A 12,626-nucleotide genomic window follows, 5' to 3' on the forward strand; every position below is an offset into this window, starting at 1 on the left:
GGAGATAAAAAAAAAAAAAGCATGAGAAGCAAGTAACAACCTGCAGGTACAGAGCTAGAACTGTAAGAGTTGTAGCTTTTGAGTTTCCGCAGTTTTGTCTATATGGCCATTGTAATTTCTTCTGGCTAATATTAATTTTCAGAAAGTAAAAGACAATACTGTGTGATCCCTTTGCTAATTTCTACTTTGGAAATGGGGCAATCCAAAACCAAGCAATAACTTAAAAACATAAAGGCTAAAAACACAGTGATGCTTGCCAGAAACCCTTTAGTACTTCTAAAGAACCTTGCTTTATTGAGTTGCAAAATTACTGACAGAAGAGAATGAAATACTCCTATATCAGGACAAAGGAATTAGTTGGAGAAGAGGACAGGTAAGGGTCTACGTAGCAATATCAGCAGAGGCTCATTTGCTCATCAGTATTTGCACAGCCTCACTGGGTTTGAATTCATTCCCCTGAAATTATGGCATTTTAGTCTGCACAGCTATCTTTAGTTCTTTAATGAGATCACTTGGACAATGAGTAGCTCAAAGCTCTGTGAAGTCTGTAAGGGGTTAGCTTAAACTCTCTCTGTATTTTTTCCTCCAGTAATGAGAGCTGCACATGCAAACAAATGGTCAACAAATGCTTCACAGCTCAGGACATGCAGGTAAATGAAAGCCTGACAGTCGTGGAGGTGGTTTTAAGTTTCAGGCTAGAGTTTTATTAGGGCAATACTGAGGAGCGGTACGCTATGCTCTCACATTTTATACAGGCATTTTTCTGGTCTAGCAAAGGGGGTTACTAGGCTTCCACAGTAATGCCAGACACTGAGGTATAGTCCTCTGCAGTCCACCTGGACACCTGGCTCACTTTCAAGTCCCCCAACTCTCCCTCTCACAAGGGGATGAAACACCTACGGACCTGTTTGTGCCACCGATGGGCAGGAGAGGCCCCTTGCCTTTCAGCCCAGCGAGAGCTGCCTGGGCACAGCCTGCAAACCACTCCTCGGTTTTCAGAGGCAGCTCCTGTCCTTTTAACTCGTAAGGTGACTGCTGCCTCTGGCCGGCCCCGCAGTCAGCGTGTGCTGTGTGCCGGGGAGGGCTGGCACAAGCAGTCCTGCCACGCTGCCTGCAAGGGTCTCCCAGATGCTGGGAAGGGATGTCGAGCTGCAGGGAGAGGACAGCACGAGCTGCAGGGAGAGGACAGCACGCACGAGGCACGCAGACCAGGCAGAGTCAGTCCAGCAGGGACTGACAGGGGCGCTTGGCTGCATTTTGGGAGTGGCCATCAAAGGCACGGAGTAGATGGTACCTGGGATGTGTGGCTTGTGCTTGGCTCGAAGTCACAGCAGAGACCATGCAGAACAGTAACTGCATCTTTGACTGTCGTTTCCAAGCCATGTAATAACGTGTGGTCCGGGGGAGGAGAAGCTGCTGAAAGTGAGGTCACTTACAAAAATGCAGGGAAATGAGATACCATGTGTTTTACTTTCTTGGCTTTTAATCTATGAAAGGTGGACACATTTTGCAACAGACTTGATGTCTGTTATTGCAAGTATGAGTTAGTTATCTTAGGGAGCTAACTCTCAGTCATTTGCTTTACTGGTCAGTAGCCACAGGTGATGGCAAACTACATATTCTTCCATTTTTTCTAAGTATTGCACTTCCTTTAAAGCAGAATACCCTCAGTGACCCGCCCTCTAGCCATACCCAATAAAGGCAGGACAGCTGAAAGACCAAGCATTTCTGCATGCTGAGGAAGGCGCAGGTGGCCCACCTAGCCACGTGCACCAACCAGCTGAAAGGTGCAGCAAAGCAGAGAGGAAAGTGAAGGGCTTGACTGTGACAGTTTTGATGCATTCTTGCTTCTGTACCCTCTTCTAGTTGGACAATGAATGAAGCGCTGTTACTTGCCCAGCCCCACTATGGGTTTTCCACTGCCTTTTCTCAGGCTTGGTGTCTTGCCCTCTCCAGTTGCTTTAGGGCAATGACACCGCACCCTTCCTGTGGCATAAGAGCTGTGCATCTTGCTGCACTATGCGGATTAGGGAGGGGAGCGGGAATTACTTATTTAAGTAAAATAAAAAAAATTAATGGATATTTCATTTCAACTTGTAGGCTTGCTCCTGGCAAGCCAGAGTGGGAAGATTTCCTGCTGTACCAAATGCTACTCGGAGCAGCAGCTGAAATGTGCAATTTAAAATTTATATGTGATAGTCTCCCATATTACAAAATTAAAATACTATGAATCATCGCATCAGCATTCTAGGTCACTCTTATTCCCAGATGTGTGAGTTAAAAATCCTAATGAGTTTTTTTAAAAGTTAAAGTTATTAAACATTATTAAAAATAACTTTCTGGTTAGGAAGTAAAACTTGATACATGAATGCCAAGACACCACTAGGAATACTTGCTTTTGTATCTTCTGGATCACGGTGCAATGAGTTTCAGTGGGAAATTCCTTAAAAATTTCTCCAGGTATTAGGAAAAACAAGCATAGGAATGAAATTCCTGCTCTCCCAAAGCCAGTGAGAGCTTGGCCCAGGACTTTGAAGGGAGTCAGAATTCAACTGTGGGAACTGGATTCTGATTGTAGATGGGCTCTACAATTCAAAAATAATTACACTGGTAATACTCATGCTATAGAAGCTTGAAAAGAAAAGTAAGCCCCAAGTTTCCAAGTAACAAAAAGTAAAGGTAAATCATAAATTAATAAGATGGGGAAAAGGCGGGGAACAGACAATACTTCCTTTAAGATAGCCTATTTTACCCACACTCTCTAAAACACCCATGCTGAAGACCAATGGCCAAATTCGTTATCATGTTACAACAGCATCCAGAAACCTTATCAGGATTTATCCCTTATTTTGTCATGTGCTCTATTACAGAAAGTGGGGTCTCTCAAGACTCTTTGGCAACTCAGCTTTAATAGAAGTGAAGATGTAGTAAAAGTGGGGAGACCTTAGGAACGCAGTTATTTGCCCTCCAACCTGAGAAGTGCCAGCTTTGTATTCCTTAGGACACACAAAAAAGTAGAATGAAACACACAAAAAAACGGTTAGGGAAAGTTTTCCTTCCTATACCTCCTGACCTGAACTGAAAGCTTGTGCAGGGCTTTAACACTCTAATACAGAACTGAACAGTTCTTGTCGCACTGATTTATAGGAAAGAAACTTAACAAAGATAGAGGTTGATATACCACCACCCTGGCGTTTGTGCTCTGCTTTGGCTCCTCTTTGGACACTGATGTCCTTTTGAAGACTTGATAATCCTCTCTGCACCAAAAGGCTGTTGCAAACCAGCCGCAAGGTTGCCTTTTTGCAATTTGACTTTCAAAACTGAATACAGAAAATGTAGTAAGGGCTTGCCCATTAACACTTAGAGAACATTTAGATCTATATTTGTACATTCAGTTTTGCAAGTGGTAAGACAGTTAATCAGCCTCACCATTTTCAGAATTACAAGCAAACCCCTCTGATTTACTGTCCTCGGTGTTTCCAAACCAAATGAAACGACTCACTTTGCATTTGTAAGCATTCTGTAGAAACTAATCAAGCTTTCCTTTGCTAAATCTATAGGAAAGGAAGGAACAGAGATTCTTCTCAACATCTTTACTAAATATTTGGTAAATACTCAGATTCAGTTATAATAGGAATATACAATCACAAAGCCAGATTTTGTTCCCATCTCCACTTCCTCCCTGTCTGATCCTGGTTGCATGAGATGCAATCTCTACACGTATTAGGGCTCTACATACACATACATACACACACACATAGATACAAGCGTAGGTACACAGACAACTAAGAAGAAAATCATACTCTATTTCTGCAAAGCACTTCCAAATCCCTAGATAATAATAACTGAAAACATACAAACTATTACCACAGCAAAGGCACTACTGGCTGATGAAGCTACCTGAAAGACATTTGGCATCCATGCATTGGCACAAACACAGAACAGCACCAGAAAAATGTCACCACTAGCAGTGTGGTTCAGCCTGGTTTCTTAAATGAAAAGTTTGAAATGAAACGTACCAAGGAATTCAAAATACTGAAGGAAAGAAACAGGACAGGTACAGAAAAGGCATGTTTTGTATATGGTTATACAATTTGTGACCTTCAAGCTAAAACAGAAAATACAGAAGAAACCATGATTAAAGAATATTTCTGTTGCAAAATTCTGTTTAACTGATGAGAAATCTGGAAGTAGCAAATCATGTTGGAAAATGCCATAAACTGGATTTGAAATGTTAATCTTACTTATATGATAAACAGATGCCCATTGTTTAACCATACCAGGAAATACTTTTTTGTAAGCTTGTAAGGAAAAAAAAAAAAATTATCATAAAGTTTTTTGAATATTCTTTCCACACTCTCTGCACTTTTTTTTCCTTCAAGGAGATTGTGAGACTTAAACTTGCTTGGGGACAGATTACAGCAAAAAAATCATAGCAGTCGTAAACTGTTTAGCGAGTGAATTACCGTCTCCTCTTTTATTTGGGATTAGACATACTTAAACAAGATCAGTAAGGGATTTTTTCAGGGAAAAAAACCAGTGGCTGTCAAGAAAAAATATTTGTTATACCCAGAAAACTAAGTGGTTTTCTACTCTGAATAAAAAATAGTAGATACAATATAGCTGGAAATTAAAACACAAGTGAAACATTTTGTGGAAGGAAGAGACCAAAAATTATTCATGCCTCAAAAATCAAGAGAAACCCATGCGAAAGATTAAAAACCTTACAATTCTGGCTTCATGTTTGATATCTGACATTCTCTAAGATGAGTCCTGGTATTAGAAGACAACTTTGTTGTTGAGGTGTAAAACTGAGTGGTGGTCATCTGAAACAGAAACTTGTTCAGACCTTCTGAGATCTCCCCTGGTTACAGCTTCTTGTATTAAATCTACCCTTCTTTGTTAAATTGTTTTAAGCTTGTTGCATACTGTTTTGTATTTTCTTCAACTGATACAGGACAATCATGATTCCAGCTGCATTCGACTAGGATGCAACACCTTTAATAGGGATGTACATAAACATACTCCAGAATAATTTATGTTTGAATTTTTTTTGCTGGGCAAACAAGCTGTCACTTTTGAAATCGTGATTTATTAGTAATAATTATCATATTGTCCTCATGTTAAGGACAATACAACTGTCAATAAATCATGTAACAGTCTGGAGCTGAACATGTGTTCCTTGAGTCCTACCTTAACATCTCCAAAACCACCTCGCTACCATGGGAAAGACTCCTATGTGTGCGTCCTGGATTGCTTGCACTACTTCTAAGCAGTCCCAGGAGAAGCTGCAGAATGAAGCAGGAGTCCCACCACTGCTGCCCAGCACGGAATGGAAAGGAGCAGCTTTGGTTGCTGTTTTGACTATGTTCTGGAGGACAGTGAGAAAAGAGCCTGACTGGTGTCACAAAACACCCATCTTCACTCCCATGCTTCCAGCAGCCCAAGAAAGGTTGAAAAGTGATCTGATACTCTGTTTCATGGTCCCGTTCTTTATGTCTGGTAAAAAACAGCCCGAGAATTGTCCTTGTGTGTAACGCCTACCTATGATTTCCCAAGAACCATGCACCAGCTGGAGACACATGGAGCACAGCACACTTAACCACTTTGCCTCCCTACAACCAGTGTGCCTCCTGTGCTCAGAGCAGTAGGACGGGAGGCACAAGAGCTGGCTTACATCAGCTCCACATTGCCTGAAGAGATGTAGCCAGTTTCCGTTTTCTTTGTGCCATCTGAATGCAAAGAAGGGAGAACAGGGCAAATTAATTGCCCTGATATATTATTGACTATGGCTGTCTGACATTTTTTAAATGTTTGGACTGTGGGCTAAAAGGGTCGGACATCACCAGTGTACATGTAGATACAGATGGCTGCACACTTACAAAAGCATTTTTTAATGTCAGCCAAACTGAAACAGAGGAAGCACGAGGAAATTATATGTAAGTAATGAGGTGAGAACAGTAGTCTCAGCTTTCTGAATTCCTATGTAAGTACGGTGAAATTTCACAAAGGAAACATTCCTGCTTTTTTTTCTTTTTTCTTTTCCCCAGTTTCAAGGACTCTACAGCACAGCAATATCTGTGTATTTAACTAATGTGACAAGTCTTAGTGTGTCCTAATCAAACCTAATCACCCCTACTTTCTACTAGGTACTACACTGATCAATGGAAAAGCTTTCTAGGCAAGAACTTGGAAAATGATAAAAGCATTTACCATCATTATTTTCTGCTTTTGAGAATGATCTATGTCTGTACAGCTCATCAGTCATCTCTTGTAAAAACAGCATGGCACTTTGATCAAACAGCCAACAATAGCTTCCTGCGTAAGGTAGAATGTTATGAGAGGCCATCAGATAGAAATCACATTTTCTCTGAACAATAGAAACCCAGAAATGATGTGCTTGATTTACTTGCAAATAAAATCATGTGAAAGGTGATCTCTTCACAGAGGTTAAAAAGACAGCAATACTTTTATTCACCTTTCTGCGTGTTAAACAAACTTCACTGTCATGTTGCAACCAAGATCGAGTGTCTATGCAGTGATAAAGAGGCACATTCCAGCTCTACAAAACATAACTGCCACTGTTGAAAAATTACCTGCATTAAACCTTACACTTATCCCACAGATTTTAAGAGCAAGATGTGGGAGTTTGATTTTGATTATAGGCCTCTATCTGTGTGGCAGGCAAAGGTCTTTAACCTACGCATTCTGAATGTACTAGGTACATAGTTTCATGAATGTCATGCCTCATTGGGTCAATGTAGGATTTTATCTAAAACCCGAGGCTTTTCAGTTTACGCTGTATATGCAAACACAACCTTTTAGTGGTGTTCTCTGCCTTTGGTTTCATTGAAAGGATCTATGATATTTATAGAAAAGGGAGCTGTAGGCATCTTACACTTATTTTACTTACTCAGATTCCGATTGAATCAAGGTCTTCAAAAGAGAAAGGTTATTTATTTGAAGACTGGTGTGTGCCAGAGCCAGGGGAGCCAAACACTTTTTAGTGTTAGAAAAATTGCCACTCTTCCTCTTCTACTCTGGCTTTCCCTAAACCTCTGCTGATTGCAACAATATTCACTTTTAAGAGGGCTGACAGAGATTCTCTGCTTCTGAACATAACCTGAAGAAAACCACACTATCTTAATTTATTTTTGCAGTCTGTAAATGACTGGTTATTTTTGTAGAAAAGGTAATACTGATGTAGATAATCTCTTAATGTTGTGCTACTGGTCGTGCGTCAAGATTCACACAGGTATTTAGGCACTTAATTTCCGTTTACCTCAAAGAAAGCCTGTGCATTTGGATTCTAGGCCCAAGTTCACATACCAAGATGTGCTGGAGTTCACACTAACAGGAGAAATTGATCTCCCAAGTAACACAGAGTCTTAACCAGTTAAATTGTGATGCTGTGTAGGTGGTGGTCATTGTTACTGGTTGACATAAACATTGGAAGAAAGAATCTGATCCAATTAAAACGCTAACAGGTGACAGCCAGTTGGGTCTTCAAGTCAAAAGCAATCACAGCAGAACTTCACACTGTGATGTAGACAAGGATCATACCATCTTTCTGACATGTCTATGATGTGTAAACAGAACCAGTCTTAGAACTTCCTATTTTTCGCAAAGCAGTGAAATAGACATGTAATACAGTGCTATGTTTCCAGGAGTAATGGCTACATGGTATTCCACTGCCGTTTCAGTCTGATGTGGTGTTCACTATTTGGCTCAATTCTCAGTTCCAACGTTAAGTGCCACAAAGTATCTACACAGTCCCAGGGCAAAAGTAGTTCAAAGGGTAAAGGAAAAGGCACAGGTGAAGTTTCAACAGAAGATGGAATTCAAAGCAAGCAAAGAAGTTGTCTGTAGCCCACCATGACAGTTACAATAGAGAGGGGGGTGTCTCAGCTCTGAAAACCTTTTGTAATTGATTAGCAGTCACTTTTTTTGTGATGTGATCAAGAAAAATACTCATGAATCATATTGTCTTAAGGTATGCCATCACACAGCTGCCAAGAACGCTCAACCCTCACGGCCTCCAGGCCCACTGCCGCTTTGGAATTATGGTGCTCAACTCCTCTAGCAGACAGCAGACTCCAGGAGCTAAACCAGAAATTTAATCATGCAAAATCACAAATAATCTCCTGCTTCATTACCTGCTCAACTTTCTGAATCAGCTCAGTGTGAGGTCAGATTAATACCAGTGTTAGTGCAAAGTAGAGGGTGTAGGAACAGGACTAGCTGCTGTTAGGCTTGCCTAGCTTGAAAAAATACCTGAAAAACTCAGAATATCGAAGTTTCTCCTTTCCTTCTTTTCCAAAGAAATGCACCAGCAACATGGTATTGACACCACAGCTTTCCAGTTCTGCTCCCTATAAAACAAAAACCTGTATGGTTAATTATTATACATTGTATGATTATTAATACCAACTCAACTAAAAATCTAGAAATACATATTTGAATGAGAATTTCACAAGAGGTACTTGCAATTTAATTACTGTTCCCAAAGCTATCAACACAGGATCTCAGAGCTGAGTAATTCTTCCACATCAAATGGTAACAGTGTATTACATGTTCTGCTTCTAAATATTCTGTATGAAAGATAGGTACAATTTATAACCACCTTTGGTGTACTTCACTATTAGAACTGAGAAGGTTGCTAGTTAAATCTTTAAACAACTTTATGCTTAGGTGAATAGAGGCTTTAAATAAAGTTAACATTTTTGTTAAGAAGTTTACAGTCAGATATTTCTAGTATGTTACAGCCATTTAAAAACATTCATGATAGTCTAAGAAACAAAACTAGAAAAACAAAAACATTCACAGTGCTTAATTATAATATGGTCTAACAAGGCTTCTTGCAAATTTTCAATGTTAGTGACTTTTCTATATATTTTTTTACATCTGATGAAGAGGTTTCTGCAGCACAAGGATGCACATTATTTCAATTCAACAGTATCTTTAACAAGCCTAAAATCACACATAATACTGGATTTATGATCTATTCTTCTTTCAGCACTAGCATACTGGCATTTCTTTGAACGCAACAAAACACTAGGTAACATGAAGAGAGATATTTTTTTTTTGTAAGTCCAGAGGGATTTCAACAAACTATTCTTATGACATCTAAATAGCCTCTGTGTCTTTTATCTGGTTGAAGAGGTAAGATGAAAGACAAGAGTCTATTCATAAGATTTAATGCTAATGGTTATTTAGCTTTCAGCATCATCAATAATAAGTCTCATTAGTTCACTGTGTGTTTCATGCTTACTGCATATGTGACACATTATTTTATAGTTAAAGAGGTAACATTCCTCATTTCTACTGCAAGCTACAATTCACTAAATGCCAGCGATAGGAGTTACGTATGAGTGAACCTAGGAAAAAAAGTTTTCAAGCTATATGCAAACCATACTTACTGAACTTTTATCATTTAACCGCAGGCAAAGAATATTTAAATACCCACAAGATCTATCCTTCTAAAGTTTAAACACTTCAGATTACTGTGAAGACTGATGCATAAACATTGGTATATGCTTTTTTGCAAGTCAAAAGGTAAATGTTCATATATGCTTACTTGAAATTCAAACCCAAACTATTTATGTCAAAATGGAAAGTTTTCTAAGAAACAGAGAACAACTCACATACTTCTCACTGCAATGAGATTCTAATCTGCTTTTTGTGGTTTTTGCTTACATGTTTAAAAGGGACTTGAAAAATACAAGACATAAATTTGATGATGTAATTTTAGTAACCAAACTAAAATTTATGCAATTTAATGCCTCCAATTTTAATTACTCCATATTAACATCAGTGTTGTATTGAAAACAAACTGAAAAATAAGGTTTAAAATAATCTTTTAAAAATGAAGTCTGCAACAGAAAAAGTCTTTTTCTTCTATTCACGCTTCTCTAGCTATAAGCTAAAAGAAGACATACAAACAATACCTATCTCATCTTATCTAAGATGACAAAGCCTATCCCTGGATTTATACAAATATGCACCTACTTGTTGGCTACCCTCTTTATCAGTTGAAATTCCAAAGTGGAATTGGCAGACGTCCAAACACTGTGTCGGTGAGAGTTAAATGTATTTTAAAACTACAAAACGGTACATTTCTTTAAAACAGAATATGCAATAGGAGACCACAGAGACTACAGCTTAAGGGTAAAATTTCAAAAAATTGCTTTTCCTAGAGTTAATGCTATCAAATTAAAGTACATGTTAGTACATAATTCCTTTTTGTCCACAGAATCATTAGGAGCTTTTGCTGCTGAACTGTATAAATTAGTACCAACATGACAAATCTTTGTTAGAAGATAATGAGAGCTCTATTAATATTTCCAACACCTCACCCTCCTGAGCTTAGGTAAAAGAATAACTTACATTTGGAATGTCTTTCTTGGCAACGAGAATGAAATGGTAGCCTAATCCTGGAGCTGTAAAAAGGACCAGACTGGTAGCTTTGAGTCAACAGAGCTACTATCTGAACTGAGTAAAAGTTTGTAGTCTGGTGTATCTGGTACCTTCAGCCCCGGGAGTGTGCACCACAGCCCCCTTTTGGGCTGTGCACTTTACTGAAAGCTGAGGCACAGAGTGGAGAAGGGATGGTGATGTTCTGAGTCTCACCTTGATACAAGCATGGGATGGGGCAAGGAGATGTATCTCAAGCAAGGAACTCAGACCAGGGTCCACTGATTCAGACAACGAATCCCAAAGACCGAGCTCTGATGCCACACAAGTCTGTATAAACTAATGAACACGTGTGCACGTATCACAAACATAGGCTTATTTTCCTAGAGTAACGTTAACACCTCATACACTTTTCAAAAGCACCATGAATTGCTGAATATGCAATTATTCCTTTTTAAGCAAGATCAGATAACAAAACATTTATTTCCTTATTCCATTACACTACTGTTAATGTAGAACCCTGATGCTGCACACACTGAGACATGGGCACAGACCTACTCAACGCTGCAGCTCGCCAGTGAGCTGCTGACATTTAGGACCCAATACTGCAGCAAGTAGCAACAAGTGCCATTAAGAAGAAACAACACACTGTGAGGCAGGTTTTTTGGAATAATGTACCTAACTGATTTTCAAAACTTGTCTGAAATGTTAGTAGACTTACTGTCTCTAGATTCTTACCACCTTCCCTTGCAGAATTTGCCTGAGGCATGACTGGAAAGCATTCACCATAATTAAAATCTGTAATATGTTCCTTATTCTCTTATGTGGCTCCTGGGAGATGGTATTTGCTGTGCAATGTCTTGTTTCAACAGAAATTGCAGAAATAATACATATTTCGGATTTACTTTTTTTTGGATTAAGGTAGAAGCAGAGTGAATAGATGAAGAACAGAGGCAGAAAAGAGAGGAGGGTCAAGGAGAACAGTATCTTAGTTCCTGTCTGCTAATGATGTCCCAAAGCTTTCCAAAGATGAGACTAAACCTTGGCAAATTTTTCTGAGTCCACTTCTCTGAAATGCTTTTATTTTTCAGCTGCTAGGTCAGTCAATTCATCATGCCAGGCTCCTATCCCTGAAGGCAATCCAGACTTCAGTCTAAGCAGCCTAGACTCAAACACTGCTCAAGAGCATCAAGCTTTCTGTCTTTTTGAAGATTCTCCAAGATGTTGGGATATATCCTACAACTCAGTTCTGGGGAGAAGGTTTAAAAGATGTATCCATTATGAAATTAATCCTACCAGGTACAGCCAGTCCAAAGAACTGTAAACAGGCAAGCTAATAGGACCAGGAGATCGAAATCTCCAAAGACAATCTTTTTTGGCAAAGCTAGACATCATCTTACCATGAATCAGCTTTAATCATTATGTAAATCCATACTGAAGTTTTCAATGTTTTGCAAGGCACTTTCTTACTAGGTAGGATTCAAGAATACATCAGGTCTGATACAGATGGGCTACAATGTGCACAATTGTTTTCTACAAAGGGTACAACAGACAATATCTGAGAAGTGGTCTGATGGAGCCTTTTCTGAACAACAAACAGCTGATGCCCAGCATTCAACAACATCCATAATTCCCATTACTGGGGGATTAGTTGTTTTTTAATGACAAGTAATGTCACGGAATTGCTATGGTGTACCATCAGTGCCTTCAGCAATGACAAAAATGTAACCTCATGGACATCCTCAGCTTTCAGAGTTTTCTGTTCTGTTACCTCATTTGTTCGTGAGGTAAACAATGACTCAGCAGGTTTTTTAATAGCCTAATATTTTGATGCCACATGGCTTGGTTCTTTGTGGGATTTACCTGTCTGGAGAGCTTCCTTTAAAGCATATGGGATTTACCTGTCTGGAGGGCTTCCTTTAAAGCATACAGGAACATGGCACTGCTCCTTGGTTTAAAGCATCTAAAAGCTTTTCAGCAGAATTCAGTGTTAATCTGCTGATATGAAACATACACATTTATGTTGGTGAAGATAGGTCAAGAAAAAATGTGCACTCTATCTGAACTGAGAGGTGACAAGATTAATGACACAGTCTTTTCGGGAGGGATATTAATTTTAGCCTTGGACCATATTTTTGCAAAATTTGATGTGCTGTACCCCCCCTGACAGAGTATTACTGCACTAAAAGAGCATAGCTCTCAACCACCATCCT

At 39.3% G+C, this 12,626-nt stretch overlaps 1 protein-coding gene across 1 annotated transcript in view; it reads right to left on the reverse strand.

Annotated features, from left to right (window-relative positions):
• MICU2 (mitochondrial calcium uptake 2) overlaps positions 1–12,626 on the reverse strand; it is a 151,477-nt gene that overhangs the window by 8,610 nt on the left and 130,241 nt on the right. The window contains exon 8 of the mRNA XM_055701485.1: positions 8,275–8,372. Within this exon, the coding sequence (XP_055557460.1) occupies positions 8,275–8,372 (98 nt within the window). The remainder of the gene's footprint in view (positions 1–8,274; positions 8,373–12,626) is intronic.

The sequence above is a fragment of the Falco cherrug genome, chromosome 2, assembly GCF_023634085.1.
Source record: "Falco cherrug isolate bFalChe1 chromosome 2, bFalChe1.pri, whole genome shotgun sequence".
NCBI classification, from domain to species: domain Eukaryota; kingdom Metazoa; phylum Chordata; class Aves; order Falconiformes; family Falconidae; genus Falco; species Falco cherrug.